Source organism: Neophocaena asiaeorientalis, unplaced genomic scaffold, assembly GCF_003031525.2.
Source record: "Neophocaena asiaeorientalis asiaeorientalis breed wild unplaced genomic scaffold, Neophocaena_asiaeorientalis_V1.1 scaffold936, whole genome shotgun sequence".
NCBI lineage: Eukaryota > Metazoa > Chordata > Mammalia > Artiodactyla > Phocoenidae > Neophocaena > Neophocaena asiaeorientalis.
In genome coordinates this window covers 77,911-93,140 of record NW_020174970.1, presented here as the reverse complement: position 1 = coordinate 93,140, position 15,230 = coordinate 77,911, and the positions used below count along the sequence as shown (strand labels likewise).

General features: G+C 44.1%; 1 protein-coding gene across 4 annotated transcripts in view; it reads right to left on the bottom strand.

The window, feature by feature from the left end:
- The window catches only part of ZFYVE26 (zinc finger FYVE-type containing 26), a 61,502-nt gene that overhangs the window by 36,299 nt on the left and 9,973 nt on the right, over window positions 1-15,230 (bottom strand). For all 4 annotated transcript variants that reach the window (XM_024761863.1, XM_024761866.1, XM_024761864.1 and 1 more), the window contains 10 exons: window positions 14,195-14,358; window positions 11,318-11,521; window positions 9,474-10,091; window positions 8,927-9,013; window positions 6,554-6,622; window positions 5,780-5,931; window positions 3,472-3,673; window positions 2,281-2,544; window positions 328-447; window positions 69-233 (listed from right to left, as the gene is read on the bottom strand). In XM_024761863.1, the coding sequence (XP_024617631.1) occupies window positions 69-233; window positions 328-447; window positions 2,281-2,544; window positions 3,472-3,673; window positions 5,780-5,931; window positions 6,554-6,622; window positions 8,927-9,013; window positions 9,474-10,091; window positions 11,318-11,521; window positions 14,195-14,358 (2,045 nt within the window). The remainder of the gene's footprint in view (window positions 1-68; window positions 234-327; window positions 448-2,280; window positions 2,545-3,471; window positions 3,674-5,779; window positions 5,932-6,553; window positions 6,623-8,926; window positions 9,014-9,473; window positions 10,092-11,317; window positions 11,522-14,194; window positions 14,359-15,230) is intronic.

Here is a 15,230-nt window from a genome sequence, read left to right as displayed (position 1 = left end):
TCTTTCCCGTTCCACTGTGTCCTCTCCCCATTTCAACCTCATCTGCTCCCATGCAGTCGGGCCTGTACCTGGCAGCTGTAGTGCTTCTCTCAGTGACTGAAGGATCTGCTCCAGCTGCTGGGAGAGGGTAGCGTGGCTAGCGACACAGTCCTCGGTGAGGCTGGGCCAACACATCTGAAGCAGCTCAGCAATGCTGCACCGTGGGGGACCTCCCCCCTTTTCCTCTACACTCTCTACGGAGAGCAAATGAGAAAGAAAAAGTGAGGTCTGATGCTGACCTCATGTTCCGAGGCTGGGAGGTTAAAAAGGGGTAGTAAAGCAGCTCACCTGGTTTGATTTGTCCGGCTGACAGAAATGGGTAATTGAGAATCTTACTGATCTGCTGAAGAACGCTTGGAAAACCTCGAATGCCATCAGCACTGAGGAATACGTGGTCTAGCCGGCGACCTGGAAACAGGATGAATCGAGAAGGAATGCAGAAAAAAATAAGGTACTTTCAGAGATTGACACTCAGTCCTGTATTTACTTGTGAAGTTTTATCTTCTCCAATATTGAGGAAGAAACATACGCTGTGCCATTTTTCATGACAACCAGCATACTGGGCTTATTCCATGCCCACTGTTCCAGGGTTACCTCTGGCAAGATGCCTCAGCTGTCCACAGCAGCAGACCCAGAAGCTCTGGCATTCCTAGGGAATCGCTGTCCCAAGCCGATCAGGCACTTCTTGTGCATTTGCCTTGGTACTTCCTTCAGCTGAGAACTTGAGCTGGGATCTTATCTGTATCTTGACACCCTGACTAGACTATAAATAACTTTATGGACAGAGATTATTCCTCATACCTCTCCTGTACTCCCATATACTTGGGATAATCTGGAAATGCAGTAGGTACTAAGTTAATTCCTGATTGATTGGCATGAAACCAGTCAGCTTGAATATTATTAATAGCTTGGATAATATTTCCATTCATTTTAGAATATATGTACTAGACGAGGGAGAGGGAAATTGTTCGATAAAAACAGCATTGTGTATGCCACGGCATACTTTCCTAGAAGGACTATGTCAGTGTTAAAGGACTTTTAAATCAACAGCTCAGAAGTGATTTGGAAGGGTGTCCAGAATAGTTATCACAGCAGGCCTGAGACTGCTATCCTTAGAAAGGGCTGCTTGCAAGGTTGGTCCCTGGTTGGTGTCTGTGAACTTGACTGGTAAACGGTTTCCTACACTGATATAAAACTTTCTCTAAATGATGAGAGCGACTGATTGTGCCTAAACTGTTTGTACAACGTGGTTTATGCTGAACACCTGCCTTCCTCCTGAGAGCCTGGAATTTTGGTACATGCTGGGCAGAGGGTCCCTCTGTCACCAGCTCCCAATAAAAACCTTAGGCACTGGCTCACTAATGAGCTTCCAGTAGACAACACTTCACACTTGTTTGTTGTCACAACTCATTGCTGGAGGAGTTAAGCACATCCCGTGTGACTCCAGTGGGAGAGGACTCTTGGAAGCTTGTGTCTGATTTCCTCCAGACTTTACCCCATGAACCTTTCCCCTTTGCGAATTTTGCTTTGTGTCCTTTTGATGAAATAATTCGTAGCCCTGAGTATGACTATATGCTGAGTCCTGTGAGTTCACCCATCGAATCACTGAACCTAAGGGAGGCTATTCATATCGTATCTATTCACCATTCATCCCTCCATATTACTCAGAGAGAACATGTTTCTTTCTCTCTCCCTGGTCAGTCCTTCCAATGCTGGGTGTGTGTATCAAGGATGGGTGGGGAGTGGAACTTTGCCTAATTCTTTCTTCACATTCCTCTACCTTCATTCCTCCAAGAATTCCATGTACACATTCTGGGATATTATTAACCTCAAGGTACAATACTCCCTCCAACTGTGATCCACTAACTTTTCTCTTATACCTGGTTTACAAGCTTGAGACTCAGGTTTTAGGTTAAGTGGGATTCACTCTGGAGGAGGTATGCAGTTTAAGGGCACAAATTCCATTGGTACCATTTTTGAATGTATATTTCTTCCTTGAATTTATCTATAAACCAGAAGAGAATTTCCCCAAATGACTGGAATTTGCTATATCTGTTAAGAAGGCGAGACTCTCAGTAAACTATATTTAAGTTGCCAGACCGGACATGAGGAAATGAACTAATAATCCTTCTCCCCGTCCCTCCTTCCCTGATAACTTCCTTCTTGCACGATTATTAAGCATCTCAGAACCCCATCGCCTCATCTGAGAATTAAGGGATCAAGCAAAAGCAGCACGCTCACCCCGACTCTCAAGGCTGCTGTTCAGGCGCCGTTCAGCTGTCTCCAAGAGCTGCTTGCCGGTTTTCCAGAGCTGGCACTGAGAGCAAGCCAGGTCAAATGCAGCCATGGCGGGGGGGCTGAGGTCTTCCAGAACCTCTCTCAGGGGGGCAGTGGGCTCCACTGGGCTATTGCTTATCCAGAAGTCCTCCTGGAGGGTGGGGATGGGGTCTCCCGAGGTGCTGAGCAGCTTGTCGGTCACATCAGAGATGGAGTAGAATACCATCCCTGGACACCCAGCAGTGGGATACAAGGCAAGAGGTTAAAATGACTCTCACTAGCACTTTTATTTTGAAAAGTAGTTATTTCAAAAAATGTCTGAGGTCCTTCTGCACAGTATACCATCTATGCATATCAAGACCATAATTACAGCCCACTCTTACGGCATCAAAACAATGGCATGGAAAGAAAGACCAAGAGAAACTCAAAAAGGTGGAGTTTAGATCCAAATGGGATCTAAAAGTAGGATGAAATGAGGCAGATCTGTGTGTGCTCATCAGAAAAGATCTCTAAGGTACATCACTAAAAAAGCAAGGTAGAAAATAGTACTTGTTGGAAGAGCTCATTTATATTAAACACAAAAAGGATGTAAAGAAAATCTCTGGGAGCTTATAGAAGGAGCAACAAGTGATGGTAACTTGATATATAGAGCCTAGACCAGCAAGAGATGTAAAAATATGGGACAAGATTCCACTTTCAAGAAATAATGAAAGGATGAGCCCTTTCTGCAGTGCAGCCAAGGGTGGGAATTGACATCTGTGAATCCCAGGCCACAGGTGTTAGATACAACTTCTTCACTTGCTAGAAAAGTAGAATAATATGCTTTATCCCTGAATGATTACATGGGAAGAAAATAAGCAATTCCCCAAATCCCAAGATTAATGGCCATCAAAACACATGGTGGAAACTGCATTCACACTCTTCAGTGTAAGTCACGTGGGACAAGCTCGAGGGGCAGGTAAGTGACCACCGTGGTCGGCGAGGTTAGGCACAGCTAGAAAATGACTCTGGAGGTGTCAGGACTGCTGTTCTTCAAGGCAAGCGTCCTTCTCTAGGTTTCTGCTCACCTTCATGATAAGCCTCTGATTTGGGTGGTTTTTCCCCCATACCCTCCTCCCGCAGCTCCCTCACCACCTGGCAACAGGGAAGCCGGACCTGCGGCTGCAGCGCTGCCAATGGCCTGCAGAGTTGAGCGGCCGCTGCCTGTTCTTCGGATGGTGCCAGTACCCCCGTCCGAGTTCTGGTTTTCGATCTTGTGCTCTACTCGGGCCAGCTCCTGGATGACCTCCTGGTAGCGCTCCATGAACAGCAGCTCCCCGGAGCTGGGCGAGGACTTCAGGTTGAATGTGAACACCACCTGCCACAGGAGAGGAAGGAGTGTGGCTTGCGGCAGGCCCACTGAGGTGGAGAGTGTCTACAGATCTGAGATCTTGCTAGTCATCAGACTCTGGCCCTAAGACATCTGCTTTGTGGGGCTGGAAGAACACTGGACATTCAAAGAGTAGGTCAAATGTAGAAATAACTCGTAAAAGTCAGCAAGAGAGGCCACTGAAGCCCCAGCAGAAAATAGGCAAAAGATGTGGACAATTTCAAAGAGAAAATACACAGGAAAAAAATGTTTTCCCTTCCCAGTAATTCAGGGAATTTAACATTAATACTACCTTGCATCTACCATAATGACAAAGTGTAAAAATAAACCCTCAGGGGGTGGTGGCGGAATGAACTGTCACAACCTTTTTGAAAAGCAATTTGGCAGTCTACAGAGCTTTAAAAATGTTTATATTCTTTGACTCAGTCGTTTTTATGAAAAACTTTCTTAAGGAAATAATTCAAAAGTCAATGTATAAAGGTGATAATCTTGACACTATTCACTACAACTATTACCAGGTTGAAAATAAATGTGAGTTAACAGGGAATGGTCAAATGCAGCTACTAGATCAGACTATCATAAGGTCACTCAAATCAGTTATAGGCAAATGCTTATATTATAATGTAAAAAAGGCACTAAGTTTTAGATTCAAAATGATCTTGGCTCTATATAAAAGTCACATACATCTTGGAAAAACATTGGCAAAAATATGCTTTTATCTTTAGTATTGGTTGTTCTGGACAAAAGGTTAAAAGTAATTTTAGGGCTTCCCTGGTGGCGCAGTGGTTGAGAGTCCGCCTGCCGATGCAGGGGACACGGGTTCATGCCCCGGTCCGGGAAGATCCCACATGTCGCGGAGCGGCTGGGCCCGTGAGCCATGGCCGCTGAGCCTGCGCGTCCGGAGCCTGTGCTCCGCAACGGGAGAGGCCGCAACAGTGAGAGGCCCATGTACCGCAAAAAAAATTTTTTAAAAAACTAATTTTATTTTCTGGTTAATACTTTTTGGTCTTTTCTTATAAATATGCACAACTTGCTCTGTAACCAGGTTTAAAAATAAAACCATTTATCAAAAAAGAAAAACGAAAAAAAGAAAAGATCAAAGCCCCAGGAAAGGATAGAGGAAGTGAGGACATTTAGCGGTAAAGCATCAGGGGGCTCGCAACTGACTTCCTCTTGGTTTGGGTGTCAGAAAGGCTGGTGAGGGTCCTGTCCTTCCCAGAGGGATAGAATTATCATTATCATTAAAGTACAGGATTTAAAATGTATCAGAGGAAGTTAAGTAAAAATTATCCAATCACCTAGATGTTTCCATGATTTATTCCTCAACAAGTAAACTCACATGAAAGAAAGATTCTGACCTATGTGTTAAGGGACCAGTGCAAGCGTCATAAATATATCAAGAGAGTTTTAAAAACTAGAAGAGTGGGCTTTTATGCTTTTAAATTTAAGCAATAGCAAAGGATTCTTGTATTTCTCACAGCTTGCACATAATCCGCTTAACATTCCAAGAGGTAGCACAAGCAGGTATTATATTTAACTCCAAGTTTCAGATGAGGACGTCAAAGCTCAGAGGGAGTAGAGTCTTTCTGGTTTCGACTCCCTGCACTTTTCTCTACACAACATTCTAATTTGCTAGCTCCCTACACTTCCTGTATGTTAAACTGGAAATCTATTTATTATTAAAAATTGTTTGCATAGTGATTTCTAACTATGTAAAACCACATATGTGTTCAGAAAAGGACTACAAGAAACAAAAATATTTCAACGTCTTGACTGTGGCCGAATGTTTTCTTTTATCTTGTTAAAAAACTGTTTTATGTTCTGAATACAAACAAATGATTCAACAGCTTAAATCTCCTCCTTCTGGATCTTGAAATCCACAATGCTCAAGATCAGGCTCCATACATGGAAACTCCCTCCTGCTTCTGCTAGACGTGGCCCCTCAGGTGCGCCCGACTAGCTCTGCTTGCACAAGCATCTGGCTTTACCTGATGCCCCGCGGGTCCCAGACAGCAAAGGGCTACCTTAGCGTTCTTTACTGTGACAAAGTAGAGCCTAGGCTCCTAACACCTGCTGCACAAGTACCCGCCTCACCTGATGGGCTTCTGCGAAGTTCCCCCGGAGGATGCAGGATGCCAGCAGTGACTCAGGTGGGGAGAACATCATGCGGATGAGTGAACTTTGAGGCTGAGGCTGCAACCGGCCATCCAGCTCATTCTTCCCAGATGCAGTGCTCAGACTTCCCTCTGTCGGGACACAAGAATGTGGGGGGCCAAGGAAGGGATAGAAATTGAGGAAAAACTATTCTGTCACCTGCTGCCAAACTCCTATCTTCTCAAAGTCCTTCTCTAAAAGGTCTGTAAATGGATCTTGAATTTTCCTCAAATGAAGTGCATACCTATGCTATCTTTCTCTTTCTTTTTTTTTAAATTGAAGTATAGTTGACTTACAATATTGTGTTAGTTTCAGGTGTACAGTAAAGTGATTCAGTTATATATATATATATATATTTATTTATATACATTCTTCTTTTTAAATTCTTTTCCATTATTGATTATTATAAGAAATTGAATATAGTTCCCTGTGCTATACAGTAAATCCTCGTAGTTTGTCTATTTTATATATGGTAGTGTGTATCTGTTAATATGTTATCATCTTTGAATATAAGACTTATGTACCAACAACCTCCCTCGGGTATTCACCTGTTTCTCTCTAATGATGGGTAACTCAGCTGATAGTGAAACAGCCCTTTCCCCACTGAACACAAGCATGAACTGCTCAGTCCAGGTTTTCACACCGTGGTGTATGGCAACTCTTTATGAGGGCAAAGCTGCTGGAAGTTGGCAACTGGTTGGGACCCCCCCATACCTGAAGTACTTGTGCTCAGCTCACTATTTGTACTTTCCAGGGATGGGTTGGAACCTCTGTCCTGGCCATCTAGAGGTATTAGGAGGAAAGAGAGAAAATCAACCATCAGTGCCTTACAGTGTAGAAAGTGAGAAGTTGGCTTGAAAGCTGAGATCTGGGTAGAGTGAGAAAATAATGGGTAGCTACTATACCAGTGGCTCCTTTTACAGTAAAATGCAAATTCCTACAGACCAAAGGTACAGGGGTGGGCTTAATATGGTCCCAGTGCTCATTTGGATAGTAGCTTATATCAGTGGTTTCCAGTCTCTGGGTCTCAGAGCCCCAGGAGCTTTCAAGTTACTTCTAGGGGTCAGCGACCCCCATTGCTCACTAAGCACTGACAATAGTCTGAAAAAAAAATTAAAGCACAACTATTATGACATGGAACCAGTACGGTGCCAAAGAGGGTCACAAAATTTTCTGACATAGAAGTTGTCCTCATAGTTGAAAAAGTAGGGAACCAAAGTATAAGGCCAGGCTGATCAAAGACCATGATATTGGGACTTCCCTGGTGGTGCAGTGGTTAAGAATCCGCCTGCCAATGCAGGGGACACGGGTTCGAGCTCTGGTCCGGGAAGATCCCACGTGCCGCGGAGCAACAAAGCCCATGCGCCACAACTACTGAGCCTGCACTCTAGAGCCCGCGAGCCACAACTACTGAGCCACAACTAGAGAAGCCCGCGCACCGCAAGGAAGAGTAGCTCCTGCTCACTGCAACTAGAGAAAGCCCACGTGCAGCAACAAAGACCCAACACAGCCAAATAAATAAATAAATTAATATATATATAAAAAAAGACCATGATATTTAAAGTCCTGGAGAAAAAGCATCTTCTTCTCAACACCTGCTTTCCTACAGCTGTAGGAAAAGGGAAGATGGATTGTGCATTCTGGGCGGGATGGGTCAGGTGGATGCAAACTGACTCAAACCAATTAACTGAGCAACTTAAGGGGCTCAGCCTTTACGTTTTCCATGTTTCTCTCATGGTAGTCTCCACCCCAGCCAGCATGTTCATGTCTCCTGTTGCCACTTAGCTAAAGCCTACTCATTCTTCTAAGACCAACTCTTTCAGAAAACCTGTTTCTCTGCCTTTGTAGACTACGCTGACCTCCCTGTCCATGAGATCTCTTCTGTTTTCAGGCTGTGCCTCCGGGCAGTTTAAGTTTTTCATGTATACTGTCTATGCAGATAAATTATAAATTCCTTGAAGGCAAAGTCCTGGTTTATGCCTCATTCACCTCCCTCAAGATACCTAGTATTTTTTTTAGCACACAGGAAACTCTTTATGAACTCCCTATTATTTAAAAACTACCAAAACCCATAATGGAAATTTGATTACCTAAAAATTTAATACTTCTCTATAATGCTTCTGTGTTAAACTCCTTTAGAAAAACTCAAAGTCAAAAGACAAAATGGAGCAAAACTTGTAGCACAAAATGACAGAATATTTTCCTTAAGGTATAAAGAGCTTCTTACAATTCAACAAGAAAGACAAACCCAACAGAAAACGTGTACCTTAGACTGAAAAATATAAATGGCCAATAAATATATGAAAAGACATTCAATCTCAAACTAAAAATTAGTATTAAAACAATGACACACCATTACTATATTAATCATATTGGCAAAGACTAAGAAGAAACCTGATACTACTCAGTTTTGTTGAATGTATATGCAAATAGGCACTTACATACAGGTGATGGGAATGTAAATTGGTCCACCTTTTTTGGGGGCAATTTGTTATATCTGTATTTATACCCACATATACTTTGACCTTCTATATTATACTGCTAGGGACTTATCCTATAGATATACTCACACAAGTATGCGCAGACATACGTACAAGGTCGTTTACTGTAGCATTATTTATAATAGTAAAAAACTGGAAACAATTTAAATGCCCACAAAAGGGTACATATGACAATGGATTACTAAGCAGCCTTTAAAATAAGTGAAGAGAAGTGAGTTCTCAATATAGAGTGTGATATGTTTGCATGTGTAAGAGGATATAAATGAAAAAAGAAAGTTGCAGTTCTCTCTATGTAGTATGATGCATCTGTATATCTAAAATGATATACATGCTTGTATTTCATGGAGAATTTTTGGAAGAAAACTATTAGCAAGGGTTACTTTGGGGGAGTGGGATTAGGATAATCTTAGATCACTTTTGTTTGCATCTTATCTTAAAAAACTGCTTTAAGATACTTTAAGATCTTATCTTTATCATTAGTGTTAAGGTACTTTAAGAACTGCTTTATCTTGAAGAATATTAGACAAGTGGCACTATACCATTTGCCGCTTGTGGGAAGGAGGCTGGAGAGAGTTCTTCAGATTACCTGCCCGGCTCCTTCTTGTCCGACGACCCCGGCGGAGACTGGGGTGCCATGTGATGATGGGCCGGTATCTTCGGGAGGGTTGCTCCTCTGAAACAGCAAACCCAGCGGGTCATACGGGAGGGTGATCAATTTTTTTTTCAACTGAAGTATTGTTGCTGTACAATATTATATGTTACAGGTGTACAAGATCGCGATTCACAATTCTTAAAGGCTATACTCCATTTATAGTTAAAATATTGGCTGTACTCCGTGTTGTACAATATATCCTTGTAGCTTATTTTATATCTAATAGTTTGTACCTCTTACTCCCCTACTCCTATGTTGCCCCTCCCCCTTCTGAAAGTGATCAGTTTTGATTTGACCCACCTCCTGGGGTAACAGGTAGGGGAAGATCTGGACTGGCCTGTGCGACACTGAGCGGTACCCCGGAGTTCTGACACAAGTGGCCATGGCGATATGCCCTGAACTAGTGTGACTCCATGCACTCCTAGCTGTCCCACGTTCCCGAGACTTTTCTCCCTCCTCCCTTTCTGTTATCTCCTCTCACCTGAGCCCTGGTTGCTGGTCACCACCTTGTACCTCCACTGGGCCTCAGAGAGAACCTTGGAGAACTGGTGCAGGCGGCTCTGCAGTCCGTCTCTGCTGCTGCTGCCCAAGCCACTCTGGCCTTCAAGCAGCTTTGGCTTCTCGGGGGAGCTGCGGCCGCTTAGCTCATCCAGCTGCTCCTGGAGCAGCCTGAGGAAGGCCCCTATTACATATTCATCAGCCAGGAACCCACTGATACCGCTAGTAAAGTGCTTTAGGTCCAAAAAGCTGTGCCTGTGAGGCTCTGGGGAACTGTCTTTTGGCTCTGCCTTCAGAGAGCTTGGAACTGTGTAGGCCAGGCTCCTGGAGGCCCCCAGGAAACCCTGTTCTGACCTCCTCTCAGGCTGTGCTATGTGCTGAGGGCTCTCTGACGGGGACCTCAAACCCGACGGGCCCTTCCCCTCAGCGTCATCATCCTCAGCGTAGTCCTCGGGCAGGTGAGGCTCTGGGTGAAGATCAGCAGAAGTGATAAGGAGCAATGAGAAGATGTTTTCTAGAAGTTCCAGGCACAGAGAGTCAGGAATACTGGACAGATACTGTTGACACCTGGCCAGGTATGTTGAAAAGAGATCTGAAGCACCTGAAGAAGCATGTATAAAAGAAGAGGTCAGAGAAAGAGAAGAGAGAAAATGCAAACATTAGAAACAGTACTTGCCAGACTGAAACATTCTCCCAAGTTTAACTCATTTCTTTCTTTGTAGTGACTCAGGGAACCGTGGTTACAGTCAGAAGACTAAGAGGCTATTGAGCCATGTCTTTTCATGATTTGTACAAAGATTTTGCTCCCTTAACTAAAAGTACAGTTCAGTGAACACTCATTATTTTGTTTCTGCTTTTTTTTTTTTTTTTTTGCTGTATGCAGGCCTCTCACTGTTGTGGCCTCTCCCGTTGTGGAGCACAGGCTCCGGACGCACAGGCTCAGCGGCCATGGCTCACGGGCCCAGCCGCTCCGCGGCATGTGGGATCTTCCCGGACAGGGGCATGAACCGGTGTCCCCTGCATCGGCAGGCGGACTCTCAACCACTGCGCCACCAGGGAAGCCCTTGTTTCTGCTTTTTAAAATTACATTACTCCTTATCTCTGAGAAGCACTCCATATTTCAGTTCCTAGAATGAAGGCAGCCCGGAGACTCCTTATTCCTCAATTCCTGTTTGCACTCATTGTTTTACTACAGGTGATCACAGCCTACCCAGCTCTCTTAAAATGACCATGCTCAGAGATGAAGGTCTATTCCAAAGCTGCAAGGGAGGGATACTTGCCAGAGTCACAGAAAGCAAGGTAAGGAGTTATAAGTTTTTAAGAAAAATGAGAGCTAATAGGACAGAAGGTTCTTTCAAACTGTAGGCTGTGACCTATGACACTGACTTAGATGGCTGCATTTGAAAAAACGAAATAAAGCAGAAAAATAATCAGGAGTGTGCTCTGTTTGGAAGGGTAAGTAATGTTTCTTAAAGCTTATTTCAGTTTACGCATCACATACACACATATACACATACACATGAAAGCACAAATTATATACCTAGGTGCAAACTGGAGTGATGTGAAATGCTATCTACTGCGGACTGGAGTAAAAAAAAGAAGCTTTGGAAAACACTGTACTAGGTGCTCAGGCTCTGTTAGAACTTATGCAGATCACTTGCTCTCTCCATGTCCCTTTGATTCACAGAGGCTGATAAATTATTCGTGGGCATAATAAAACCAAGGCCACCTCCCAGCCCTGGTGGCAAAGGGTTCCCACGCAAAGAACCTGCTGGGACAGGTTGTTCCCAGCTCCCGCCAGGGAAGGGGTGGGGGGCGGCGCTGCACCTGGGGAGGAGAGAGAATCGTTCACTGGTTCTGCAGCCACGGCCAGGTCCTCAGAGGGACCGTCTTTGCATTCCTGGCACTGGGAGTGCCGGTGTGAGTTCACACAGAGGGCATAGATGGCATACTTCATGGCACAGAAGCTCCGGTAGAGCGTCAGGTTCTGACACTGGCTCAGGTGCGCAGGGACTGTGGCGTCAGTTGAATCTGAATTATAGAGAGAAACAGGCAGAACTTCAGAGATGCTTTTTTTTTTTTTTTAATTTATTTTATTTTTGGCAGCATTGGGTCTTTGTTGCTGTGCACAGGCTTTCTCTAGTTGCTGTGAGTGGGGGCCACTCCTCGTCGCAATGCACGGGCTTCTCATTGCGGTGGATTCTCTTGTTGTGGAGCATGGGCTCTAGGCGCGCAGGCTCGGTAGTTGTGGCTCGCGGGCTTTAGAGCGCGGGCTCAGTAGTTGTGGCGTATGGGCTTAGTTGCTCTGCGGCATGTGGGATCTTCCCGGACCAGGGCTCGAACCCATGTCCCCTGCATTGGCAGGCAGATTCTTAACCACTGCGCCACCAGGGAAGTCCCAGAGATGCTTCTTTCAGGCAGGGGCTGCATGTATGGCTGAAGCAAAGAGATGCCATACTGCTAGTTCCCTAGGTGTTCTCACCCTCTCTCCTTTCTGGCAGTGTGATGTGCGTCCCTTCCAGGCCGTTTTTTCTATTCAACAACTTTCAGTCTCTAGGTTTCCTTTTCCCCACCAACCTCCCCTCTACATGTCTGTTCAACCTAGGCCTCATGGCTATTTAACAAATCTTTCCCTTACATTTCTTAAAATACTTGCTTTTCCTTTTTTAAAAAAATAAAACTTGAAGTACATGTTTGGTCTACCTTTCGAATGCCACATTACCCAAGAGGCAGGCTTAAAATGTGTTTAGATTGAGAAATAAGAGAGCAAAGGTAACACGGTGTTTAAAAAAAAAAAAACTTGATATTTTTAGGAAAGCCCTGAAGCAGACATCATGAGAAAAAACATAAACTCTGTTGAGATTCCGTACACTTGTTTAATAATTTTTCATTAAAAATTTGTTTTGAACTTAGGAGGGAGGAAGGTTACCATCTTTACAGAATCTCTAAACATCTTAATCTACCCCTAATTCTTATCATAGCAAAAGTATAACCTGTTCAAAGAAAAAACATTAAATGTAATACAGCAAAAAGAAGAAAAAAATACCACCCATAAGCCTACCGGCTAAACACAACCACTGCTACATTCTGGTTTAACCCCTTTAATAGTTTTGTGTACATGTGTATGTGTTTGAGTGTAACATTTTATATACTATTTAATTTTCCTACTTCTTAAAAATCCTTTAGAGCATAAGCATTTGATTATGTTTCTTTACAAACTAAATCTCTGCTGGATGCATATAGCTCTACCGAATGAATCCCTTGTCTAGGCATATTCCTCAAGGGCAGGACATTGGAATAGTTAGGGATGTTTTGCTACTACAATGCCGCAACAAGCCCCTTTAGGTATAGGTTTCCTAGTGATTACTTCTTAGAAGCTTGGCCTTGCCAAGGTCAGGGTAATAAGCAGAACAAAGTCAATATTGTTCTATGGCCTTGACCTCTTCATGGCATTATTGCCCAGAGCCAGGACTTACAAGCTCGCTGAGAGGGAGTGGCTCCTTACATTTTTGCCCCAGATGCCTCTCTTGCCTCACCCTAGTCCAAGCCCTATTATCACTCCTCTTTTGCCTTTTCCAAGTTCAAGTTCTAAGTGTGTTCTGGTGGGTCACCAGGGATAGATTTCAAACACTTCTTTGGAAGCCTTTTGTACTTGTATGTAGAAAACACAGAGTTCCAGTTCCTTTAGGAAATCTGCTAAACAAGTTGTCTACCTTTCCAAAAAAATATAGAATGTAGTAACACTAGCTTTACAATTAGTGGTAGGTCCTTTAAAGAAGTAAATCAAAGCAATATCTAGGCTGACAGAAATCTACTGCCATATGAGAATGTTTGTTTCTCTCAAAAGTAAGGTCCCCGGCCTGTGTAGTAGGTTGTGACCACACCATCATATGATTTTTGAGAGCAAGAAAGAGTGCTTGTTTAATGGGGACTTGAATTTTAAGCAAAGATCTAAGGTTAAAACAAGGCTTTGTGGGCTTCTCTGGTGGCGCAGTGGTTGAGAGTCCGCCTGCCAATGCAGGGGACATGGGTTCGTGCCCCGGTCCGGGAGGATCCCGCATGCCGCGGAGCGGCTAGGCCAGTGAGCCATATGGCCGCTGAGCCTGTGTGTCCGGAGCCTGTGCTCCGCAACGGGAGAGGCCACAACAGTGAGAGGCCCGCGTACCGCAAAAAAAACACAAGGCTTTGTTACTGTTTCAGGCAAGTCTTTCTTCTAAAAGAAAAACTCTAAAAAAGAATCTTCTAGAAGAAAGACTCTTTACCTGTTCAATAGACTATGAAGAAGATATGGGAGGGAAGGAAGGCACAAAGTGTGCTGTAAGAAACCTTATGAAGCATGGAGAGACTCACCAAGAATTTGCATAAATACTGCCAGTGACAATGCTGTGAATTCAGAGGGCAGTTCCTAATTCTGTTTCAGTGAAATGAGGGTATGCTCATGGTTCCTCAGCTGGATCCATGAGGACAAATGTTCCTATGGAATTGTTCTCATAGGATACCCTAGGCCTCATCAAGAAAGGGGAAGATGTCCCTACATCTTGTCATCTGATTGTGGCAAACAGCACTAATTTAGAGGGTACCTGCTGGACCACCCATCTTGATAGATCCCAGCAATCACATCTAGATAAATCTTGTGCTGTAAGAAACATCTGCAAGATTGTCCTAAGAGGGAACCTTGCCCAGGTCACTCCATCGCCAACTCACCATGCTCTTGCTGGGGGTCCTTGGCTGGCACCTTCTGTAGGAGCTTGAGGACATCTTCCTCCCTGAGGGCTGGAAGGTTTGTAAGGTGATGGAGAGAGTAGAGCACTGAGTGGCTTTCTCCACCATGTAAGTGACACAAGAGATCTCTCTTTGGTATGGGGTTGCTGAAAGGGAAAGTTGGGAGGATGGAAGGGGAGGCAGTTTATATAATTGCTTTGAGAAAGACCAGTCTCCATTCCCTCTTATTCTTTCTCTCTGGCCTGTAACACCACAGGTTTCACTTCCCCAAACACTAAATTTCAGTTGGTCTATGATAGAGGATAGCATTTATTTACCCCCAGGGAAGGACATTCATCAAGCTGGCTTTACTTGTCTAGTAAGGACCCAGGAAGGGCCTCTGTGCTCAGCAGGGTCTAGAAAGGGCCCACAGATTAAGCTTCCTAATTTCTGTAATTTTCCTAGCTGAGAGCTGACACGAGCTTCTCTGCTTTTCTTTGAGTCAGGGCCCCTTGCTGCTTCCCGCAGTGGCCTACTCGACTTCAGAAGTGCCGGTGAGGTGGGTGAAGAACAAAATAAGAACCCAGATCCAGGGAAGACCCAAGGCTAAGTTATCAGGAAAACACAGGGCCGCGCACACATTTCAAGAGGCAGTTGTTGAATAAAAATGTGATCCAAGATAACACGTGGCTAAGAATGTGGACCACACTCACTAGCTGTGTGACCTTGGGCATGTTATTTAACACCTCTGTGCTTCAGGTGCCCCACCTTTAAAACGAGGATAATATTGGTGTTTACCTCACAGGATTATTGTCAAGCTTAAGTGAAATCATCACGTAAAGGGCTTAGAGCAATGCCTGGTGTACAGTAAGTGCTCAGGAGATGTGAGGTTTTGTTCTTGTGATCACTGTCATCCTTAAATTATCCTCTACTTATGACCCTATGGCTGTGGTGAAGATAATCACTACTTATGCTTCTTTCCTGGTTTAACAGTTGGAACAATTATTTGTTGCTGGCCAACACTGTCAACTTAAACCAT